Source organism: Talpa occidentalis, unplaced genomic scaffold (genome assembly GCF_014898055.3).
Source record: "Talpa occidentalis isolate TD23 unplaced genomic scaffold, MPIMG_talOcc4v2.1 talOcc4.16, whole genome shotgun sequence".
NCBI classification, from domain to species: Eukaryota; Metazoa; Chordata; class Mammalia; order Eulipotyphla; family Talpidae; genus Talpa; species Talpa occidentalis.
The window spans coordinates 73,584,147-73,609,754 of NW_023601653.1; the positions used below are offsets into that span (position 1 = coordinate 73,584,147).

The 25,608-nt window shown below is 43.8% G+C and overlaps 1 protein-coding gene across 2 annotated transcripts in view; it reads right to left on the reverse strand.

Annotated features, from left to right (window-relative positions):
* NINJ2 (ninjurin 2) overlaps positions 1 to 14,358 on the reverse strand; it is a 72,221-nt gene extending 57,863 nt beyond the window's left edge. The window contains exon 1 of one of the 2 annotated variants that reach the window (XM_054696556.1): positions 14,244 to 14,325. In XM_054696556.1, coding sequence (XP_054552531.1) covers positions 14,244 to 14,276 — 33 coding nt within the window. In that variant the 5' untranslated portion in view covers positions 14,277 to 14,325. Of the gene's footprint in view, positions 1 to 14,243 lie in introns of both variants that reach the window. The other variant, XM_054696557.1, reaches the window with a different exon arrangement.
* Positions 14,359 to 25,608: the final 11,250 nt, after the last annotated feature.

Genomic DNA, 25,608 nt, shown 5'->3' on the forward strand with positions numbered 1-25,608 from the left:
AGTGTTTTACATGGATTAACTCATTTAACTCTCATAATTGTCCTACAAGAAACCAGGGCACAGAGAGGTTAAGTAATTTGCCTCAGGTTAAATAGCACAGCAGAAAGTAGAAGACCCAGGATTCAAGCCCAAGCAGTCTAGCTCCAGAACCTGTATGCTTAGCCACTATGTTGAAGTTGTTCAATAAAGATGCCCCTTTTCCCAGCCCTTTCCTCTCTTCTGAGTCTCTACATCTTTGATGTGCCTCCATGATGCCATTCAGAATGTTGTAGGAGAATTAACTGGAAAGGAAAAAGAAAAACCCTTTCTCCACCCTACCCTATATATCTTCATCTGTGGATTTGAAAGTTTGAGGAACCTATAAAGAACTACTAGTGTCTTTTTTTTTTTTTTTAAGATTTATTTATTCATACAAGCACTGGGCACAGTCAGAAGCGCGGGAAGGTGAGAGAATTCACCAGAGCCAGAGCGGGGAGCAGAGCAGGCAGAAGGACCGAAGTACACTGCTGAGGGGAGCAGCGGGCGGCAGGAGAGGTCTGCGCGCCATGTGGGACCCTCCTCTGGTGGCCGGGGAGCAGCCGGGGATCAAACCTGCGCTGCAGAGGCTGCGGGCAGCTTCGCAACCCAGCGCTCAACCGCTGCGCCACCAGGGGAGGCCCCAAGAACTACTAGTGTCTTAATCAAAATTAATCAAAACACTTAATCAAAATTAAGTGTGGGTTGTTACTGAGCGATCATGACCATTTGCTTTAAATGCACTTTTAGTCTCGTGACACACCGGGCACTTGTGGGTGGCAAGTGACTCCAGAGGACAGGTTTTAGCCCTGCTATGGATCATTTGAGTAGCACCTCAGCTTAACAGACAAAACTGATGATGGTCCAGGGGTGATTGATTCTACCTGATGGAAGGGCACGGGAGGTAGTCTGATAACTTTTTGAGGAACACAGACCCCAAGTTTCTAGGTCTCCTAAATGGCCTGAGGCCTTGTGATTGATTGATGCTACCCCAAAAGAGAATTCATTTTGCCTCAGTCCCAGGTCCCGAATGTGTGCTGGAGATTGCCCCATGTTTAGTGCTGTTTCAGATTAAATAAGCATGCCTCAAATTTGCCAGGCCTATTGTCACAGCCATATGTATCCTCAGTTCACACATGGAATGTTTGTTCTTTGGCAGCCAAGTGCACTTGGAACTGGCAGTGATGATCTCATAAAGCAGGAAAGCTGAGCAGTTAGTCAGATGATTAACACATTACTGAGCTGGAGGAGTTGAGCATCACTTAATGAAAATATCTGGGCATTGCAGAACCAGAACTTCCAAGTTGGGGGCGGATTAGGACCCATCATATCCAAAATATTTTACAAATGTGGGAATAAAGGTTTTTTTTAATTTAAATTTTATTTTTATATTCCCCATACAATTACAACCCCCCCTTATTTTGACCCCAATCCCTCCTTTCCCCGCCCCCCACCCCCCATAGAGTGTCTCTGGTTCATAGTTGTTTGTTGATTTTGATATTTTCTTTCTTATAGTTAGGGAATAAAGTTTTTTTTAAGGGTGTATTATCAGGGCTTCTGGCCTGAGAAAGCTTAAAGTGTAGTTCTGGTACAATTCATCTTCGAGGAATAGCACACTGGGCTGCTCAGATCTCTCACAGGCTGCAGGACCCCTGATGATCAACTACAGTAATTAATTGATGCCGGGTGCATGGTAACTTCTAGTCCTCCTCCACTTTAATTGTATTTAAAATTTTTTTAAATGTCCTGTTTGTATTGTGTTTACTCATAGGTTAAAAGGAGACTCCTTCCCACCCACCCCTTCTATGATTGAAACCTGCAGCATTCTCCCAATCTCAGTTCTAGATGAACGGAGGGCTGTAGGTTGGAGATGGGACTATGAAGTGATCTTCATAAACTGTGTGCATACCACACCCATGCCTAGGAATCTTAAGGTATGGCTCTCCCAGAGGCTTTTTAGGTTTTTCTCTTATGTAATTGTGTTTACAAGATGAAATTATTTGACAAAACTGCTTGCACTACTTTTAAATAATAAAATCTAGCCATTGCCTTACTGATGTCTCATCAGAACAAAAATCCAGTTTTGCAGGCATATAATGCTCTCTGATATTCATAGCTACCACCTCCCAAAGAGGCCTACTCGGAAGGGGTTATTCTGGAAACATGGGAGGTGGCTATTCTGCAGGGACAAGTAGTCTAGGACCTGGGAAGCTGTTGTCCTCAAGCACTCAGAGCACCAGAAAGTGATTCCTCTGAGTCCAGACTCCATATCCCTTTCTCTGGGTTGAGGCTGTTTATGAGTGATTTGCTAGTCAGTTCCAACTGGGGAGACTTTAGACCCATGCAAAGCAGCAGGGTGAGGGGGTGGGGAAGGGGCAGAGGATGGGAAGTGTGTGCCCCAAGCCAGGATACTTCTCAGGGAAGTTAGGAAAGAATTCCAGATCACTCGCTTTGATTAGATCCGTGTGTTAAGGAAGCAGGCTCAAACGGAAATGTGTTCTAATATTGCCCTAGAGGTAGGTATTTCCTAGTGTGGGCCAGAAAATATATCTCTGAGGACAATGCAGCTTTAGGGTGGAATTTAGCTAAACACCACCATTTTCCAACATGGTCCTGGGCCTAGGTGTCACTCAGAGAGGTGATCAGATAGCCTCTGAACCACTTACTTGCTGTGATACCCAGCAAATTAATACTCATCTGTAAATTGGGGTTAATGATAGTCACACAGTTCCCCTGAAAAAATCAGAATAATCTATGTATAGGGCCTTCTTGATCAAAGTAAGCGGTAGTTACTGTTACTGACTTCAGGGAAGCCTGGGGGAAACAGCAGGAAACCAGGGACTCCTGGTGAAGAAGGAACCGAAATAGCCCCACTGGGTTCCACCCTCCGCAGTCAGCAAGTCCACACTGGGGAGGGTGAAGAGCAGGAAGAGGCCTCAGGGCCCTCCTGGACCCTAATCGGACTGTCAAAAGGCTGAGCACAGAGGGAGCTGGGGGAGGGGTGGGGGTTATTTTGCTTTAGAAAAGAGTAAGGCTGCCCACGTCTTCCGCAGGGAAGGAAGAGAGAAAGCCACATGACCAGCGCTCAAGGCCAAACCCATCGCAGGCCCCAGGGCCAGATGGGGGGAAGTGTGTCCTAGACCGGCTTCCCCTTCTCTGCTAGCTCTGCTAGCTCGGTCAGGTGACCTTGTTTTCACGTCCAGTTCTCAGTGCTCACGGCTGTCGGACCCCGGGGCCAGCCCCAGGCCGGGCTGCTCGCCCTCCCGCGGGGAGGCCAGGCGCGGGCCTCCCAGCCAATCAGCCCCGGCCTGGCCCCAAGGCCTCTTCTGCTGGGCGCGCGCGCTTGCCGGCTCGCCTGCCTTTCCCGGGCCTGTTTGGGCAGGGAGAAGGCCAGCTCTCCCACATATGCCTTCAGAGGACACTGTCTCCACCTAATGAAAAGGATATTCACTTTTCCACGAAGGCCTTTGCCAGTGAACGCACCGCGGAAGGCCAGGCAGGCTGCCCAAGCTCGGCCAAGTCACACTGTGCCCGTCTGTTCTGCAGCTTTCGGAGTATCCGTCAAGGGATGCTGGAAAACAGTGCGCCTTTTCTTCCTTCCAAACTACTCACCTGTGACCCTAACTGACTCCCTCCCTTCCAGCTTGCTCTTGGAAGCTGCTGTTTGGAGACTCCCACAAGATTGCAGCATATCTCAGCCTCCCAGCTGGGGGCTGGAGGAGGAGCGAGATACTTGTAAATACTCAAAGGAAATGTTTGCAGTGTCAGAAGATCTGCTCTCAGGTCTAAACCCACCCAGCTGCTATACAGTCCACCAACTATGTAAAGGGAGAAAAGAAGGGGCGCTACTGTGTGCCTGGAACTTTACTTTTGCCCTCTCATTTAATCCCAACAGAACCCTGTGGTGGTGGTGGTGGGGGTTGGGGGGGAGTGTGGGTATCACTATTTCAGTTCCTAGATGTGAGGAAACCAAGACTGAGCGGTAGAGACGCTGAGGGTCTGGTTGGCAACAAGCTAAAGTTACTTCTGAATTAGTAGCCCTCATATCCGGGCACCAGGTAGTGTGAAGAGTCAGCACCACCCCCCACCCACCCCTTTCCTGATTTGCTTGGGGAACCAAACAGCCAGGCCAGTAGATACTCCCTAGAGCAGAGGTACAGGCCTTTCCAGGACCTTTCATACCCGGGAGCGCTCAGTCTGCTGTTTAGTAAAGACTGCTATGCCACTTGGGGGCCTGTTGAATTACCAAAACTCATCTCTCAGGCCTTAGATTGAATAGCGCTGTCCTTGACCTCAACCCTGGGTCAGCTGCTTCCTGCTGAAACCTTTGCATCTGTTTTACTAGCCTTATCACCCACTAACGGCAGTAGCCTGCCTCCTTCTCTTATCTCCCCCTGTAGATGGAGGAAGCTACCAGTGCAAGACCCTAACCCAGCATTTAGTCAAAATGCCATGATCCAGCTCCCGGGATGCAGGTGTTCCTCCAGGAACCCCATTTGAAAATGAGGGAACTAAATTGTTTGGAAAGTAAATGTAAAGCAAGAAGGGAAATTGGCGACAACTGTAATAATCCTTTAATAATCTGGTCAATATTAATGACAATGACTATCATTTATTGAGTGTTTATTATGTAACTGCTTTTGTTGTATTTTAGTGGAATGTTCCTCAAATTTAAATGTGTGCTCAGATCACCAGGGCATCTGTGCTAAGATCACCAGAATCTTGTTAAATAGCAGATTCTGATTCAGTACATCTAGGGTGGGGCCTAAGAGTCTGCATTTCTCACAAACTTCAGTGATCATCTATGAATCATACTTGTGTAGCTGAGCTTTGGTGTTTTACCCTCTTAGTCTTAGGAAGTAAACACCACTATTATTCCTGTTTTATACATAAGGAAACTGAGAAGTTAAGCATCTATGAACTTAGGTCAAAATAAATAAACTTCAGCACAGTGAGGATATGTGCAGGGCACAGTTGTAGAAGGACAAACAATTCTAAGCAGAGGAAACAGTATTTATAAAAGCCTAGCATGCAGGAAAAATGGATAGGGGCTACTTAGAGGGATGTTTCACCTGCTAGCCACCCTCAGCCACGGCACTCATTGCGCTTGAGTTTTCCAAAGGCCCCTAATATTTGAGGCCAGAAAAAAAATTGACACCATTCCAAAATGCAGATCATTAAAAATCCTTTCCAAAAATTTACATTTAACATTTCACATTTAGTGAGTGAGATGTGTGTCCTTTAACAGAGTTGATTAAAAATGGGCAGATCTCCTGAGTTGGGCCTACTGAGGACAGAGCAGGCCTTGGTCACATTGGGTTTGGATGTAATCCTGAGGGCAGTTGGGAACCACTGATAGAAGTGGGAAAATATTCTGTGGCAACAGTAGGAGAATGGATTGGAGGGAGGCCAGACTGGAGGCCCAGCAGCTAGAGACCAGATAGGCGCGTATAGTCTTCCAGACTGTAAGACAATCTCTCCTTGGTGCCAAGATTAGCATAAAATGATAACATTTAACAAGCCAATTATTCTTTGATTCTGCCGGGGCCCGATCTGACTCAGCATTCTAAATTTACTTAAGATTTTGGGACAAGGGTTTTGCCAAATCCTTTCTCATGAAGGCCAGTGATGTTACAATCTAGGGGAGTTGTTTAAGACTACATGCTTTGAATCAGACAACTGTGAACACAAATCTCAGCTCTTCCTACTTGTAAACAGTGTGAGTTTGCATAAGTGATTTAACTTCTCTGAACCTTGGGTTCCTTATTGGTAAAATGCACATACTGCATTCCTCACTGATTTGAGATAGTCCATATATAAATTGCCCCTCACAGAACAGGTACTTATAAATACACAGTAGTTGTTATATCTGTGCCATTGTTCTGAAACCCAGTCAAGTTTTCTTTAGCAGGGAACAGAGGGTGGGGTAAATCATTTAATCTTTTCATCAATCATCTGAGGTAGAAATTATCCCTATTTTGCAGATGAAGAAATTGGGCGCAGATGAGATAATCCAGCTCAAGTAAACTAGGGACAGAAACTAGGAAACCTGCAGTTCTGGAATTTTGTTTTATTTTTACGTCTGCTGGTGTACTCGGTCCAGCAGTCAACATTGACTGCTTCCACCACTCTTGGATGAATCTAAAACCCACTCCCTGTAGTCCTGGGGGTACCAGTCCCAGTGGCCAACAGTGTACCACACACACTCTCCTAGGGCTCATCCAGCCCACATTTCCCTTCTCCCCAGCCTCACCTCACCTCCCTATTACCTTGTCCCCCGATTTTACAGCTTCTATATTTCCTTTATTAAAGAGCTGTCTCTTTGAGACTTAGACAGAACCGCCCAGAACTGGGATGCCTTCCAGGGTACCTCCCTTTAAAGGGAGTAGATAAGTAGGTCACATCAGGATGATGGGGGAGGAAGCTGACTTCTTATGGGAGGAGAAAAAAATACTGCAGATCACATGGAGAATGGAAAACAAAATAACAGGGTTCCTCGCTGTCTCTCATGTGTGTGTGCTCTCCCTTTCTGTCTCTTTCTCTATCTCTCTATCTCGAGGTAACAGCCCCCTGCTGGCCACAGTTACTGTGAAAAGCGTTCGGAGACAGTGCAGGCAATACTGAACTCTTGAGGTTTGGGGTACTGGTGGGAACTACTCTGGGGAGAAAACTTGTCTGCTCTTTGCTCTTCTCCTTCCCACCCTGCCTCATCTTCAAGCAATCCCCACAACCAGCAGGATACATTTTCTGTCTCTATGGAGAAATCTGAGCTCCTGTGCTCTTGACTGCTCATTGAGGACCTGAAAGCACAGACCTCTGAAGCCTGCAGGCTCCAAGGGCAGGGGAGGCTCTGGCCTTCCAGTGATTTGCAGGAGCAGCCCAGGATCTGGCTCACAGAGATTCTGTTATGACAACCAGAACAAGTCAAATTGCAAGATAGTTCTGTTCCCCATTCCCACCCCAATCCTCTTGCAGGACGTGGATGAGCACTGAACTGCGTACATGGCAGTGGAAATCAGGGAGACGGAGACAGGGTGTGGCACTGAAGGTCCAGCGCTGCCAGCCCTGCCCTGCCCTGCTCTCCCGAGGGACGAACCAGGTTTGAATCATAACACCAGGCTGTCACATTTCTAGGAAACTGCAGCTGAAGGGAAAAGGTCCTGGCTGGGGAGTGAGACCAGCCTGGTTGTGTACAGATTAGGACTGAAAATGTGTTTCCAGACAGAGGTTGGTCCCTGGCCTCCATGACGGGATGCTGGGGCCACGAGGCAAGCAGATAAAAACAAAGCAAAGCCTGACCCTCATACCTGAGGATAAACAAGCCTGGTTCCCTGGATGGGGGTTATGGAAACAGGGAGTTCACCTCTGGAGAGGCCAGGGGTTTTCCATTCTCTTGGCATGGAGCCTGGCAAACTTCCAGATCCGAGGCTCACTGTTTCAGGACACGGTAGTCCTTTTGCAGACACTCCGGATTGCAGGGCGCAACTCTCTCCCACCTGGCTACTGTCTCCCCTCTTATTCCAGTCCCTAAGACCCAGGGCCAGACCATTCAGGAATACTGCACCCTTCTGCTCTTTTCCCTTCCAACCCTGTAGAAGGGGAGTACCCCACCGTACCCCCAACTTTCTGTGCCGGCTGCCCTGGGGGAAAGTCCTACTTTGGCCTGCAAGTCTTCTCTCCCTCCCATGAGAAGCAGGGCTAGACATCCATCTTCACCTGTGCCCTTCATTATGCTTAATCTCCCTTGTAGGGTAGGCCTGTCTAGCGTACCTCTTTCCCAGGCTGGAGCAATCCCAAACCATCGCTCATCAGAGTGGGTGTAAATCCCCTCAAGTATGTGGTAGACAAGTAGCAGCAGTGACAGTGTGGTGGTGCCCCATATTGAAACAAAAAGTTTGGACTTGTGAGGCTTAGATCCTTTGTGCTCTCAAAAAGTGACTGGCAACTCCTCCCTCCTGGCATCTACTCAGCCTGGGCCCCTTGCTTTGCCAGTATCCTGCCTGGTCCTGGGTGGGCTGCTTTACTTAAGGTCCAGTGCAAGAGCTACCCATTGGCTTATCTGGGATTACCTGGGGAAAAGGAGATCAATCTTGAAGGCTCCATACTCCCTGACATCAATCAATCATGTATGTAAGGCAGTGGCTTTGAAACTTCAGTGTGTATGAAATCACCAGGGGACCTGTTAAATACAGATTGCTGAGCCCAGTCCCCAGAAGGCCTAGAGTAGTGACTAAGAATTTGCATTACTGACAAGTCCCTAAGGAATGGATACTGCTGCTCCAGGGACCACACTTGAAGACCACTGAGCTGGAGTATAGCAAAGAACACCTAGGTGTGCGTCCTGGTCATACCACATTCCTGCTCTGTGATCTTGTACTGTGAACTTCAGTTCCTTGTCCATTAAAGGTGGAGTAATGCTTACTGGGTAGTGGAAGGATTAGATTACATCATGTATTTGAAAGATCCTTTCACTGTGTATGGCAAATTGAATACATGCTTAGTTAACAAATATAGTATTTATTGAGTAGTTTATCTGCTGTCCATTGGATATTTTTCTCTAAGTTGTGGTTGACTTTGGGCAAATCATAGTTGAGGAGTCTAAGACCCAATTAAATAGCAGACTTTCTGGATCTCAGTTTTCTCCTCTATACAGCAAGACCTGTGGTCTACCAGATGGATGGCCCCACTAGATCCTTTCTAGAGGTTCAACTCTCGCAGGGGGACTAAGTCTTGGGAGGTAAACTGCATTTTTGATTCTTTGCCCACTCCTTTCCAGTACCTCTATCTGAGATCCCAGGCACTTCTGCAGAGCAAAGAACATTAATTACCAGTCATTGGTGAGTTCTTCCCTGAGGAGAGTAACTTGGCCCCGAGGTCCATCGTGATCTGATTCCAAGAGTGCTCTATAATCATATTTCCTACCATTTCTCTTCCATTCACCTTAGACTAGACAAATTGGACAACTCACCCTCCCTGAATATGCCGTGTTTTCCTGCTTCCAGGCTTTATTCATGTTCTCACCACTAGAATACTTTTCTCTTGTCAAAGTCCTGTTCATCCTTCAAAGTTCAGTGACTACCTTTTCTACAAAGCCATCCAAAATTCTTCAATCATTTGTCTATGTATCTATCTGCATATCTATGTATTTATCTATGTATCTAACTATGTGTCTATGTATGTATATATCTATCTATCTAATGTGTGTGTATGTATGTATCTATCTATCTAATACAAGTAATTTTTATATTTTTCTTTAGGTGGAAGTGGTATATATTACTGATGTTAAAGTTGTCAGGTAGAAGACCTAGCAAAATCAAGGATGCCCCTTCCTCACCCTCTGCTACTTGTATCTGTTATTATCCAGCTGAAGGGACTGTGTAAAAATTCAGTGGTCTGCAGGCTTGTCCATGGATTTCACATTTCAAAGTCTGTTCTTGGAGTATAAGCCTATGTGAAAAACAAAGTATCTCAAATATGCAAAACTTAAAAAGTGGGACAACCACTTAAAAGGAGATGCCTATTTACACAAAAGATTAACCAGTTTATTTTCTTTGGTAATCAGATATTTATATATGTGTATGTATATACATATGTGCTATGCCCCACATTCAGAAATCTACTCATTTGCATATAGACACATCTGCTTCTCTAATTTTCTTTTTTAAATTGTAGCATTTTTTTTTTCTATTCTATATATAACACATAGGTTAGTAGAAAATGTGTAAAGACAGTGAAAAGTAAAAGTAAAGTAAATAAAGAAAAGTCATTTATAACCCAAGAGTAAGCAGTATTAACATTTTGTTGGACTTCTTGAGAATGGTTTTTCTGCACATATTTATTCTAGATTATTTTGAAAAGAAATTAGAATAAATATTTCTGTATTCCACTATTTTGACTAGCATATGATCAACACTTTGGTATCCCATTAGATATTTTTCTCAAACATTGAAAAAAAATTAATTCATGATATCCATTCATAGACATGCCAAGATTTATTTAGCCATTCTTTCATTTTTGGACACTCCATTTTTTTTTAATTTCTAATATTCCTGTGATTATCCTCGCAGAGTTTCACAAAATTTCGAGTAACATTGCATTATAACATTATTAAGTTTCACACCCTGGCATATCTGAACACATTTCTGGTTATTTTCTCAGGCTGATTTGAGAAGTGGGGTTACTGTGTAACTTTGAGTTTCTTGATGCATACAACCAAATTGTTTTATGGCACTTCCATTTGAAAATACTTTATTTGAAACCTTCCTTCTATTTACAAGTAATTTTTACCTCCACTCCCATTGCATCCTGTGTCTTGCTGTTCTTAACCCTTTCTACACTGAATTTGTACTAGTTCTCCAATGAGGAGACCATCTCTGACCATTTTCTTGTCTCCCTCAGCATCTACACAGGTGGAAAAAAGTGGTCAGAGAACTTTATCTGCTTAGGGGAATCTGTAAGCTGAAGAGGAGCTCTCTTCAGAGAAGGAGCAAGGTGAGTGGCTTGAATTTCATACTTAGGGGTGGGGTGACAACACTGGTTCAAGGGGAAGAAAGGGATTTTCCTCAACCCTTCATACTCAGACTCTGAGTGCTGGGAAAAGATGAAATACTAGTCAAGTCAAAAGCCTTAGCTCACTGGTGGGGCTTCTAAGGGCAGGGAGTGGGGCAGAAGCTTGGTGGCCACAACCTCACGTTGTCGAGGGAGAGGGGCATTTCCAGGCATTCACTTGGTAGAAGCAACTTGCTATGAATACTGTGGGCCACTCTTTTTTGCACCCAATTGTACCACTACTAACCATCCCAAAGGCCTTGACCTGGGGAAACACCTGCAGGGCTGATTATAGAGGCTTAAATGAAATGTTTTTAGATTGGAGTTTCCCAAACTTCAGTTGTACCTTGTTCATGATTTTAACATTTTAGTGAAGCGAAAGTAACAATATGCACAGACACACAGATCTGTGATTTGTATTATCCAAACCAGTCATGCTTCTGAACAGTTAGACAGATACAATTACAAAAACATTCAGGGTGTGCCCAGTTCACTGTCAAGGTCTGCATTAGGTGGTGAAACACTCTGTGCTGCTTACTTTAGTTGTATCCTAAGCAATAACAATGTTGAAATCACAGATTTGATGGATTATGTTTTTTTTCAAGATTTATTTATTTATGCATACAAGAACTAGGGTACAGGCCAGAGATGCAGGGGGTGAGAAGATTCACCAGAGACAGGGTAGGGAACAGAACAGGCAGACTGAGTGAAATACACTGCTGAGGGGAGCAGCGGGTGAGACAGGAGAGGTCTGCTGCACCATGTGGGTTGCTCCCTGGCCGGCTGGGGATCAAACTCGCGCTGCAGAAGCTGCAGATTGCTTCATAGTGAGGTGCTTAACCCCTTGCGCCACCAGGGAGGCCCCTATTTATGTTTTTTGTAATACAAATTATAACTATAAAGACAACCTTGACAATAAAATATTGTCAGCCATTGGTAGTGCCTTTACTACCTCTTGGTAGCAATTGCACCATACTTTTGGGAAATACTGTTTTAACTAAATATTTTCCTTATGTCATAATTAACTGTGTATGTTTCTTCCTCTTAATTCTAAGGTTTCTAAGGTCAGGTATCACATTTAGTACAATGTTGAAGCTCAATAAATATTTGTTCCTCATTTGGCTTGGTTTGGTTTGGTTTGGTTTGGTGATGGGGTTGTAATCAGTAGGAGTTAATTTATGTATTTAACATAAATGAAGTCTCCAAGATCAGGATTATAAAAGGTAGAGCAATGTTTATATGGTAAGGAAAGCTGCCTACTTTAAATATTATGCCAGGATGGGAAAACAATAAGTCTTTCACATACTTTCTGTCCTTCTTGGGATAAATAACACATTTACAAGTTTAAGAATTAGTTTTGGGGCTAATAAATAGAGCAATATTATTTAGCTCATGCAGAATATTATTTAGCTCAATATTATTTAGCTCAACCCACTACAACCATCTCATGAATTTTTCCATACCTAGCAAGCATAGAGACATGAATGACATTTATCAGTAAATATTAATTGAATGAGTGGATGGAATGGCTTACCTTAGTCAATAGATCTTTACCACCCCTGAGAAGCCATCATCAACAACAATAAAATGGAGGATCTACTATTTATTCAGAACATGATACTCTAGGGTCTTTATATGTGTCTGTCTTCTGGATTTCATATGACAGCTGCTATATCATGTTATCAGGGCGAAGATACCTCCACATGTTCTTAACCAAAACTCACCTTCTCAGAAGACCATGGTGACTTAGTTTCTGAAATGGATCAAAACTTTATGTGATCCAGGGAGCTGGATAGAAAGTTGTAGAAACTAATAGATAAACTTCTGGTCAACCAAGTAAATAAATGATGAAAAGAAGGTGTGGAAAAAATATATCAGAAAAAATATATATTAAGAGAGAAAATAACTCTACTGAAGAAAGGGAGGGTACCTTACCACTCTAGCTACACATTAAAAGCAGAGACACTTATTAATGCCTGGCCAGTGATTTCCTCCTCCTTAGTCCTACCTGCCTCTTTCTGAATCTTGCTTTCAAATGCAGAGTCATTAGCCTGTAAATCAGCACATAAGAAACTTGTTCTTCAGAGACTGAAAGTGAGCAGTACTGTTTCTTTAGATATTAAAGACCAATGGAAGCAAAAATAAGATGAAGTAAAAAAAGAATACACACTGTGGTCAGAAGACCTGTGTTGCAGTCCTTATCTGTCATAGTCTGGCTGAGTGACCTTTTGCCTATTACTAATCCCCTCTAACTCATGGTTTTCTTTACTCATTCATTTAGCAAATATTTTCCAAGTGGTTCCTGTGTACCATGCTGGCCAGACCTCTGGGCTACAACAATGAATAAAACAGGAGGTCCTGCTCTCGTGGGAGTTCATGATTTCTAGTGAGATCACAATACATAATCAATAACAAAACAATGCAACTGTAGATAGTGAGCAGTGCTGTGGAAGAAATAAAACAAATGAGGGAAGAAGACAAATTGTGGGGGAGTGCTCTTACACAGAGACTGGAGGGAAGGTCTCCCTGAGGCAGTAACATTTGAGTCAACATTTTAATGTCCTAGAAGGAACCAGCCAAGGGAAAGAGTATCTCAGGTCAAGAGACCAGCAAGCCCTGAGGTGGGTCCACCTTTTGGACTGGATGACAATCAAAGAAAGCGGCCCTGTGAAGCTGTACTAGATGAGTGGTTTTGAAATAATAGTGTAAGTAATCCTAGAAATTTGAAGGGTGAAGGATCCAAGGGCAGAGACCCCACCAGACTCCCAGCACCCTACCCAATACCCTTGTGCACATGCACACGTACACACACACACACACACACACACCAACCTCTCTTAAGTCTGAAGCATGTACTGGGGTGTTGCTTAAATTTTCGTTGCAATCCTATGATCAAAAATTCCTAATCTCAAAGGTCCTTCCCCAAATCAGTGAAAGTTTATCCTACAACCTCTGTGATGGTTCTGGAAGGATTGGCTGGACTGTATTCAATAGACAGAGTTGGGAAGTGCCAGCTCTCCTCTCACCAGAACATTCCAGTCCCTTCCCTGATGGTGGTAGATTGGGACTCCTGATGATCTCCCAGTGTGTCCCAGCAGGGAGGAGCACGTTTCTGCCTCCTCCTTGTGGATTATATATTGATTTCCTTTCCTTGCTCTCTCCAAGTGAGACACTGTCCTACACAGGAGAGCTTTGTGGAGAAAGCTGAGGAATGGCTCCGTTTTTTCCAACCGGGAAAATGCAAAGTTGGCCCGCTGCCTCTCTTCCTAACCCCAAAACTCATATCTTTCCTTGTCTCCAGAGGACTGCCCAGCAGCTCTCAAATAAGTCTCTACTGTCTTGGGGTTTTCAGAAAAGTGCTGCACGGAATGTGAAATCATTTTCTGGTAACATGAATCTAATTAGCCCTTTGACTGACAAGGGGAGGCAGAGGCCAAGAGGGATTTAAACAATTCCTTTCTCACATATTTCAAAACAAGTGAAGAACTAGACAGGGAAATGGAGAGAAAGAGAGAATAAAGAAATAAAGCTTAGGGGGGCATTTGGAAGAGGGTAAATAAGAAAGAATGGGGGAGGAGCTGCTAGAGGGAGAATATTAAGTGTCCGAAATATTAATCCTTTCATTCCCCAACTTCATCTCTGCTCCCAATCCCCACTTCTCTCTGCCAGAGAGGACTTACCTGAAAGTCTATGGTTTCTCTTTCTGATTCCATCTTGCTGCCCTCAAGTGCCTCACACACCCCGGGTGCCGGTCCCAGACTGTGTGGGCTACTCCAGGCTCTGCTGTCTGCGTCTGCTGCTTTCTTTGGGTGGGAGAGAGTACACAGCTGGCAGGACAGACCTGCTATTCATCCATCCGATGTGGGATGCCTGTCTTTGGGCTCAGCCCCGGGGGGAGGTACACGTGCATACACTTGTGTGTATGTGTGTATGCGAGCACACTCCAGCGGGTGGCACATCAATAGGTGGCCTGCTGAGTTGGTAGTGACAGCCCAGGGGCTCGAATGCCCTCCAGGCCCAGAGATGCCATCTGAGGTCATTCAGCTTTGAGCTGAGCTTTGAGCTAGTGACTTTGCAACTGGCATAGACACTCTGCAAATTTATCAAGGAATTTGAAAAACAACCTGAGGGGGGCTGCCTGACTTCACAACGGTGGACCTAGGAGGGTACCCAGTCACCAAGGATGGGGTGACCACCAGCAAATTCCTAAGACAGAAGTCCAGGCACTTCTGCTATTCTTCCCTATGTTCTCTCCAGCTCCAAAGTTAAAAAAAAAAAGTCGTTTACTGAAGAGGTCCCAAAACATAAAACTTATTCTCCAAACAAGCATTATTGACAGGTTGTTTGTTACTCTCATTTTCTTTCTTCATTAGCCAGAAAGAGAGCAGGAAAATGTTATACCTTCAAATTCTGTTTATGCCAGTAGTTTTCCCTACTTTGAAAAGAAAAGCTACCAGGCGTGAGTCTTTTTTTGGAGATATTTTCTTTCTCTTGTTTACCTTACAGCCTACAACTCTCGGGACTTGTTCCTGAAGATAGTTTTATTTTATTTTTATTTATTTGTTTGTTTGTTTGTTTGTTTATTTATACAAGCACTGGGTACAGTCAGAAGCGCGGGAGGGTGAGAGAATTCACCAGAGCCAGAGCAGGGAGCAGAGCAGACAGAAGGACCAAAGTACACTGCTGAGGGGAGCAGCAGGCGGCAGGAGAGGTCTGCGCGCCATGTGGGACCCTCCTCTGGTGGCAGGGAAGCAGCCGGGGATCGAACCGGCGCTGCAGAGGCTGCGGGCAGCTTTGCTGCGCCACCAGGGAGGCCCCTGAAGCTAGTTTTAGACAGCAGCTTGTTTATGTGTGGCTTTGTCTATGAGTGAGCATGGGGAGAAGAGGACCGTGTTAAAGGGGGAGGAATCCAACTGGTAGTTTAAAAGGGGTGAAGGGTTGGGCCTCCCTGGTGGCACAGGTGGTTCAGTGCAGGTTCAATTCCCAGCTGGCCAGGGAGTAACCACATGGCGCAGCAGACCTCTCCTGTCTTGCCGGCTGCTCCCCTCAGCAGTGTATTTAGGTCAGTCTGCCTGTTCCCCGCCTGTTCCCCACTCTGTCTCTGGTGAATCCTCTCATCTTCCCGCACATCTGGCCTGTACCCCAGCTCTTGTATGCATGAATAAATAAATCTTTAAAATAAATAAATAAAAATAAAAATAAAAGGGGTGGCGAGGTGAGGAGCAGCAGGGCCACACGACATTTATTCTCATCATGCTCAAATGTAACCCCTTACAATTGCTTTATTTTAAAAAAAAACAATAATCTAGTAATGTATTTATAAGCCTCCATCCTGCTGGACTAGTAGGGAAAGGGAGAATTGGGCAGTGTGATGAAGACTATATTTCAGGGGCCTCCCTAGTGGCACAGGGGTCTCAGCACTATTAAGCTATTGCCAGCCACTGCAGCCTGAGTTTGATCCCCAGCCAGGGGACTGACCCACAGGGCGCAGCAGACCTCTCCTGTCTCGCCCACTGCTCCCCTCAGCCGTGTATTTCAGTGGATCTGCCTGTTCTGCTCCCCACTCTGTCTCTGGTGAATCCTCTCATGCCCCGTTCCTCCGGCCTACACCCCAGCTCTTGTATGCATAAATAAATAAATTTAAAAAAAAACTATATTTCAGTCTAATCTTGAACGTAGTTGGACTTCATTTAGATGGTGAACAGTCTAGTTTCGAGAAAATGCTCAGTCTTTCAGTTTTCCACCCCTCCCCCAGAAAGGTGGCACCTGGGTGCATGGGAGAAAGGCATGGTTTAATATGCTCGGTGGTAGAGAGTGATGAATCTCGGATGTGCTCTGGGCCTGTCCATCTCTGCTGGTCTCTGCTGTGGATCTGCTGGTAGGTGGTCACTTCTCTCCCTTCTCCCTCCCCTTCCTCTCTACCCCCAAGTTGTTGGCTGCTGAGAAGAGACTGCGCCTGCTCCTTGGTCTCTGCAGGCCTGGTGGCTCAGGTGTGGGGACAGGATAACTCATGGTTCATTCTTTTTCTGCTCTTAAGGACCCAGTGTGCTCCCTTATCAATTCTGCCACAGTGTAGCTTTTGTGGTGATGTGGGCCATCCTGAGGCCTCCTCTGACTTGAGGTGCTCCCATCTCTGTAGTACCAGCTCAGTGGTCCACCCCAGTGAAAAACTTTCAGACCAGACCCTGGGCTAATGCTCCTGCATCCTTTGGGTATGTAGGGCTGAGGGCTGCTGACAGTCTCTGGATATGGTCAGCTGAACCCCACTTCCAGTAGAGTTTGCTTTGATGTGGCTGTTTCACGTTGTGGTGATCTCCCTCCAGACTACAAAACGAGAGTAAGATATAGAGCCAGCTCTTTTCTCAGCATCACTTGAAAAAAATCTACCAATAATAGCCATTGTTTTCACCACCCCCTTATAACAACACCCTTGTGTGACAAGCACTCTAACACAGCTCACTGCCTTCTCAGAGCAATTCTGTAAGGTAGGTAGTGTTATATCCTTGTTTTACAGGTAAGAGGACAGAAGCACAGGGAGCTTAAATTGCCTAAGTTTTAACCAAGATTTGAAGCCAGGCAAGCTGAATTGACTCCACGCTCTTCTCCGTGATTTTGGCTCCGAGAGTAGAGATTGGGACATATGCTTTCTGTTCCATAATTCCATAATCTAGGATCAGGAAAGGTAAGCTCTTTCTTTTCTTTTTTTTTTTTTTTTCCTGTTTGTTTGGAAAAATACCTTACATGGAAGCCTATGATAATCACTCAAAGAGGAAATAAATTACTACAATCTTTATTCAACAAAACCTGGCAATCAAACATAAACTGTCTTGCTGGAAAACCTTATTTGGGATGTCAGGAGCAAAACTATTTCTTTTTGCATTCTTGTGACAATTTTGATCCCCTCAGATAGTATGGATCCATCTGACTGATAGAGGGGAAATTGAGCAAGAAAATACAAAAAAGACAAACACCTGAATATCTATATCTATAGATCTGTGTATCTATGTGTACACACACACACACACACACACACACACACACCCTTGTTAATAAGTTAATAAGCACATTGGTTCTAAAAGAAAACACTCATAATTGCCTTAATAATGGTTATAGTTTGGAGAGATTTTTCTAGATTTGAACCTTTCCACACCTCATAGGCATCATTTGGAAATAAATAGCAAGCAAAATTTGGAAAGTAGTTTATCTACTGTAATTCTGGATCAGGAATCAGCAAAGTTTTCCTGTAAAGGGCCAGAAAGCAATTATTTTTTAGTCTTGTGGACCATATGTTTTCTGTTGCAACTCCTCAGCTCTGCTATTGTAGCAGGAAAACCACCATTGACTAAGTGTAAATGTGTGAGTATGGCTGTGAGTGCCAATAAAACTTAACTTACAAAAGGAGATAGTGGTCCAGATTTGGCCCCGCGGGTCATAGTGTGCTGACCTCTGGTCTAGGGTATAGCAGGAAGAGAATCTAGAGTTCAAGTGATCACCACCATGTCTAATCTTTCAGGCCAGGTCTTTTAAGTCCAGTTTCCACTTGAGAGGTAACAGCTGGGCCCCTACTGCAAGGATAATATGTCAAACACTGCTGGGGTATAAAAATCACAAAACACATTCCCTGGGAAATACACGTGCAAGAAAGTGAAACTATAGTGAAAAGTGTTCTGACATTTGGTTGTGATACTGAAACGGTATCTACATGGATGCTGTTCAATCTGTTCCTATTTCTCTTTACAGTGAGAGTGACGTTTATAGTATGAAGCCCAAGGGATATTTCTAGGGAAACTGCCTCTTGGAAGTATGTTTTTGAGAACACACTTGACCTTATGCACAAGTAAATACCCAGAGCAAGCCAGAAAGTGGTCATGGAATGGAGGTGGGGGGCACAGTGAACCCCTAAGAGCTCTGTTGCTATACAGGAGGAGCATAGTAGTTATAAGGTACTGAATATGTCAGCAATAAGAAGATCCTTTAATGTTGAATAGTGAGATAAGCCTTAGGGTAAAAACCAGGTGACCTGGGTTTTTCTGTGTGCGCTGAGTCATCCTGCTGTCTTAGGCAAGTCACTGAACTTCTCTGGGTCTTATATTGTTCTTTGTGAAACTGTCAAAAATGATGATTACTAAGCTCCCTCCAGTTCTTAAATTCTGCTTCGAAGATGTGTTTAAAGATTTCTTGTGTAACATTGTGAGCTCTAAGATATGGGTCTGAATTTTAGTATGTGAAAGTTAAGCATCCTTACTATTTACACATTAATTCAGCCACTTCCAAAGCCATTACTCCAAAGGGTTCCACTGCAGGGTGAATGGGAAGGTGAGATGTTTTGGGAGGAGTCTGTAGAAGGCGCTACCAGTATAGACACTAATGGGGGAGGCCAGGTTGGATTAGATTGGATGACTCAAGCAAGCACTGTCCAAAGCAACTTTCTGCAATGAGGGAAATGTTGAAATAATAGAAATGTTAAAAAACATTTCCATCTTCACCATTCTGAACTGCAACCACTAACCACATGTAGGTATTGAACATACGAAGTGTGGCTAGTGTGGCTGTGGAATTTAAATTTCATTAATTTTGATAGATGTACCTTTTTTAATTAAAGATTTATTTATTTATGTATACAAGAGCAGGGGTACAGGCCAGAGGTGTGGGGGGTGAGAGGATTCACCAGAGACAGAGTGGGGAACAGAACAGGCAGATCCACCAAAATACACTGCTGAGGGGAGCAGTGGGCAAGTCAGGAGAGGTCTGCTGCGCTATGTGGGTACCTCCCCCGCCTGGCAGGGATCGAACTCATGCTGCAGAGGCTTCGGATTGCCTCACAGTGCAGTGCTTAACCTCTTACGCCACCAGGGAGGCCCTAGATGTACCTTTTAATAGCTAGTCGCTATTTAATTGGACAGTAGCTACCGTTTTATTTATTTTTTTTTATAGAGGCATGTTTTATTTATTTATTTGTTTGTTTGTTTTGTTTATACATGCACTGGGTACAGTCAGAAGTGCGGGAGGGTGAGAGAATTCACCAGAGCCAGAGCGGGGAGCAGAGCAGGCAGAAGGACCGAAGTACACTGCTGAGGGGAGCAGCGGGCGGCAGGAGAGGTCTGCGCGCCATGCGGGACCCTCCTCCGGTGGCCGGGGAGCAGCCAGGGATCGAACCGGCACCGCAGAGGCCGTGGACAGCTTCGCAACCCATCGCTCAACCGCTGCGCCACCGGGGAGGCCCAGTAGCTACCATTTTTAGACAGTGGTATTTTAGGCGAAAATTCAGAATATTCAAAACGTTGCTTAGAGTGACTGTCACATATTTAGCTCTACCATCCTGGCCACTCATTTCTTGATTGATGTTCATTAGACAAAACCTGATTCGACATAAATAGGAACTTGGGGCGTACGACTCTCATGGGAATGTCCCTTGAGGCCCAGGGATGCTCTTGGTTGTGGTAAGTAAAATTCCCCTTCGTTCTTTTGCATTCAGGGTAGGGGGATTTTAACTGTGTTGTGACTCACTGTTCAATGAATGATTAAGATTAATGATTAAGAACAGAGCTTCCTCGTGTTGATGGAACATTTCTTACCTCTTACCTCTGAGGTAAAGTTAAAAGGTGCCTGGCACTTTCTTGGTGACTTACGGGAGGGTAATAGCTGATGTTTCTTAGTAATAGGAGAAAGGTCAGTGGTTTTTGAACTGTTTAAAGCAAGGGAACCCCTTTCTTAAAAGAAACCTGATACATAAGTTCTTATAAAGCAGATTCAAGTGAAGCACCTCGGATCCTAAAGTCCCACCCACTCCTGCCCCCCCATATTACCGTCTTTCTCAAGTTATCCCTTAAAGCATTTCTTGGGAATCCTTGAATTCTGGACAGGTGTCATGGTTTATAAATCTCTAAGGGCCTATGGGTGTCAGAAGTTACACAAAATTATGCAGTTTCTCATGTCTTCAAATGACATATTTTTTTAAAAAAAAAAAGAACAGAAAAAAGACTTTTAAAACTACACTCAAAATTATGGCCACTGTCCTAGCAATAGCTGGGGGGCTGGCACAGAGGTCTTTTTTGCTGACAAAGCATCCCTCAGACAGAGATGTTGAGTGTTACTGTTGCATCACCTCCCAAAGAGCAAAAAAGACTCAGGCTTGAGGTGTGGGGAAGATAAAGCCAGAAGCTGCCATGGGGAGTGGGCTCAGGGGTAAAGAACAGCGTGCATGGCTGGACAGCATGCATGGCTGACAGGAGGCTCAGCTAGCCCAAAAGTGGAGTTCTGAGTAGAGTTTGGAAATCAGAATTCAGAGACTCAAAAAACTCAAGATGGATGTACCAGTCCAACTCTTTCTGATGGCAGAGGTAGCTTTGAGGGGAAGGTAGAAGGAGAGAATTAGAAGCTAAGTTTCCTGGTTACCTCTTTAATAGTGGGAGTGGAGTGTGTGACAACGGACGTGGGGATAGTTGTTCAATATTTCAAGTACTTTCCTCATACTTTACTTCATCTGACTCTCACAATGAGCCAGTTGCAATTTATAGATGAGGAAGCTAAAACCAAAGTGACCTCCTCAAGATCGCAAGCTACCAGGACTCAAGTTTTCTTTTCCTTTTCTTCCCATACTATTACTTAGCACAACTACTAACACACACTCCAGTGTGATCTACAGTAGGGTCTCTCTCTCTCTCTCTCTCTTTCTCTCTCTCTCTCTCTCTCTCTCTCTCTCTCTCTCTCTCTCTCTCACACACACACACACACACACACATACACACACACATACACTCCCTATCATTATTTCTACCCATGTAGTAGAATTGAATGGGGGGATATTGAGACTCTTGATCTTGCTATTTACTATTTGTGAGTGTGTGTTTTAAACAGACTTTATTTTTAGAGCAGGTTTTATATTCACAGCTTAATTGAATACACAATACAACGAGTCCTCAGATACCCCCTGTTCCTACACACCCACTGCCTCCCCACTATCAACACTGGCACCAAGCACCCGGACCATTTGTTACAACTGATGAAACCACACTGACACATCATGATCACCCAAGGTCCACAGTGTACCTTAGGAGTCACCCTTGGTATTGTACATTCTGAGTTTTGACTAGCTGTGCTTTGAACAAGTTACTCTGATTCCATTCTCCCTGTAAAAACGGAACATAATTTGTAGTACATAATTAATAAAGCTCATTGTGAGGATCAAGCTAAATCAGATCATGAATGTAGAGCAAATTATCTGTCTGGCACAGAGTAAAAACTCAGTAAATGAGACTAATATTAATTTCCATATGCGTATCATCAGTATAAGCCTGACTATTTAATCCTCCTGAGCCTCTCTTTTGTTCTTTTTCTCCTCTCTTGTTCTCCTTTATCTCAGCCCAAAGTGTCTAGCCTGAGCTTAGATAATTCTGACACAGATGAGTTCTAGATGTTCTTTAAAGATAAGCGTTCATGAAGATTTTCTGTGCTGCTGAGTGGAACTTAAATTGTAAGCTTGGTTCTTGCAGGATGAAAGATTGGTGAAGCAGGGATAAAATGAATGTGTGTTCATAGAACTTTTAATGTGGGACACAGGACAGAATAGTCCTGATTTGGACTATAAGAGAAGTGGAAGGGGAAGAGAAAATGCAGAAGGGGAAAATTCAAAGCGTGAGCCTGAGCAACTGTGAATGTGAAGCAAAGAAACCTCTTCTGTGGGATTTTGTCAAAGGAGACCTTTAACACACAATGAGGAATATGCAAATTGAGTTATTCTGTGTGTTTCTACCCTCCTCTCCTGCACTCTGTTTACCTTTCACTACCTTCACTGAGGGCAGCTGGCAGAAATGAAAAGGAATAAAACTCCAGCAATCTTCATTTTTTCCTTGTGAGCAACACCACTGAAAAATCTTTGTGCTAAACTTTCTCAACTCTCCCTTGCTGTTCTTACATTTACAGTTGGCACAGCAGTATTTACATCACTGCTTCGTATATAAATGGTCTGCAAGTCCTTTGAGAACAGGGACCATGCATGGCTTATACGTCTCAACATTCCACAGCAGTCAGCGCAGGCAGATGAGCACAGAGTGAAGATCTTGGGCTTTCGAGGGGACCCCCCCTTTTATACAATTTAGTGCTGGTTCCCCAAACCAAGCCAGATACCCAAAGAGATTCTTGTTAGAAAAACTGTGGGTAACTCAGACCCAAGTGAGCGGGATACAAAGTTAGAAAGGCAGTTTCCTGAGTACTTGGTCACAATGTGACATCAATTGTTTTGTGATCTTAGATGAGTCATTTCCTATCTGTTACCTTGGTTTCACTCATCCACAAAATGGGGACAACAATATTATAAAGGAACACATATTTACTTTTTTTCCTGATTAAAAAAGTAATATATGTTCATTATGGAAAATGTAGGGTAGATAAGAGAGTAAGAGATACAATGAAAAGCACCCTTAAAAACACCCAAAACTTTTCCCTTGGTGTGTGTGTGTTTGTGTCCTGAGACCAATTACATAATTTGCTGGGTCTGGTGCAAAATGAAAATGTGATGACAAAGCAGAGTATTAAACCAAGTATGAAGAGAGCCCCTCCAAGTCTGGGGCCCTTTGTGACCGCAGTCTTATGTCCCTGAAGCTGACTCTTTGTGTCATTTCTCAAATACTAATACAATCATTAGTAGAATGCTTTGTGTCAACTACTTACCTAAATTAGTGCTAATTTAATTCATCACCTCTAGAATAAGTGTAATTCTTCCCCCACTGCCTCTATTTTGCAGACAAGTGGGGATCAGAGAGTAGAAATAATTGTTTAAATTTAAATAGCTAGTAAGTAGAGACCATATTCATATCTTAGTCTTTCTGATTGTAAGTCTATGGTTTTTTTTAAAGATTTATTTTTTATTTATTTATGCATACAAGAACTGGGGTGTAGGCCACAGGTACAGGTGTGTGTGTGTGTGTGTGTGTGTGTGAGAGAGAGAGAGAGAAAGAGAGAGAGAGAGAGAGATCACCAGAGACAGAGTGGGGAGCAGAACAGGCAGATCAACTGAAACACACTGTTGAGGGGAGCAGCGGGAAAGACAGGAGAGGTCTGTTGGGCCATGTCGGTTAGCTCCCTGGCAGGGGATTGAACTCAGTGGCTGGTGATAGCTTGATAGTGCCGAGACTTTAACCCCTACACCACCAGAGAGGCCCTGCAAGTCCATGCTTTCTCCAACTACAACATACCACCTCTCATACTAACTTATAAATTAGCAAAATATTATAATAAAGTGGGGCTTATACTATACATAAAATCTTATATTGTGTTGGCTTCCATTTTTTCATATCATCAAAGCTGTTTTTCTTCTTTGTATTTTAGTCCTTTTGGGCTACTGTAACAAAATGTTACCGATTAGATAGTTTATAAACAACAGAAATTTCTTGCTAATAGTTCTGGAGGCTGGACATCCAAGATCAAGGTGCCAGCATGATCAGATGAGGGTCTTCTTCCAGGTTGCAGACTTTTTATTGTATCTCACGTGGTGGGAGAAGCTAGGGAACTTTGTAGGATTTCTCTTATAAGAGCACTAGTACTGTTCATCAGGGGCCTAGTCACTTCCCAAAGATACCATGTTCTAGTACCATCACCTTTGGGGGTTATAATCTCAACATATGAATTTGGTAGGGGACGAAAGCATTCAAACCCTAAATACAGGGGAAAGATAGTGGTTATTTGTGAGAAATAGTGATGCTCCAGATGATAAAGCATTGAAAATAATTCCACTGCAGCACCAATGAGCCAAAGCAGAAACTTCATGTAATCATGAAGACTCAGTCCATACCCCTCGTCTCATAACTAGAATATAAACATCTCACTCTCAATGCTCTGAGTGTCTTCCACATTGAAGAGATCTTTGCAAGAGAACATTTTTGTCAAATTTTACATCCTACAATTTGCAAAATGAAAGTAATAGGATTTATTTCCAAGCACAAATAATATTATATATGGAGTACAATTTTCAGTTCCCCCTTAGACACACACACACACACACACAAACACACACACACACACACTCTCTCTCTCTCTCTCTCTCTCTCTCTCTCAAATATCCTGGGGGTGGGGGGGGGGTGTTTGTTAACCTCCCCTTTGAAAGTCCCATGTCAAAAGGGTCACATTTGAAGCTAAAATTAAAAACCTTACTCTACACTACTCTAGACTTTGGGAAATTGGCTTAAATCTCACCAGCCACACCTGTAACACGGAATTCATAGGAGCGACTTCAGCAGGGTAATAAGGAAAGGAACTATTAGGCCTTTTCCAAGGAAGTTCAAAGCCAAGAGCCAAATTTAGTTCAATGCATATAAGAATTTCTTTGGAGTCCTCTGTTCCTCAATGAAAATTGCGACCCTATTTGTGATCTCTGGAATCAGGAACTGGGGGAGGAGTAGAGTCCATCACTGTTCACAATTCGCTTCCTCCCACATGTTACTTTTTTTTTGGTGGTGGTGAACTGTGGTTAAAAGGAAGACAGCTTACAGTTTATTTTTAGGGGAAAGTAAATCACAAAATGCAACAACAGCTTTAGGGGTGTGTGAAGGAAAGAACACTCAAGTTTCTTCTTTAACAATAGCTGGTGATGTCACCCTGCTCACAGGAGTGAAGGACTTTGGGGGAGGAAAAATCCCTCTTTGTTTGATATTAAGTTTCTACCTATCAAAATGCATCTTTCTAGATGACTTGGTGCCCTTTGCGGATTTGCATTCTGAACCCAATGTTGTAAGAAGAGATAAAATAAAAAACAACATTGTTAGACTTCAGATAGGAGCAGTGCAGTACAAAGTATTTTCTCCCCAATCCCTGTGTTCAGAGGACTCCCATCAGGAATGTAACCCCAGGAAAATCACAATGAACGGACAGGAACATCTGCCAGCCCTGCCCCAGCGTGGAGCTCCATTTTCTCCCTGTGCCCTTTTCTCATTAATAATAACTAGCCTGTGTTTGGAACTTCAGCGTTTACCGAGTACTTTCGCAGACATGATCGTATTTAAGGCTCATGAAAACTTCAGGCATCACCTCCATTTCACAGAAGAGGATGAG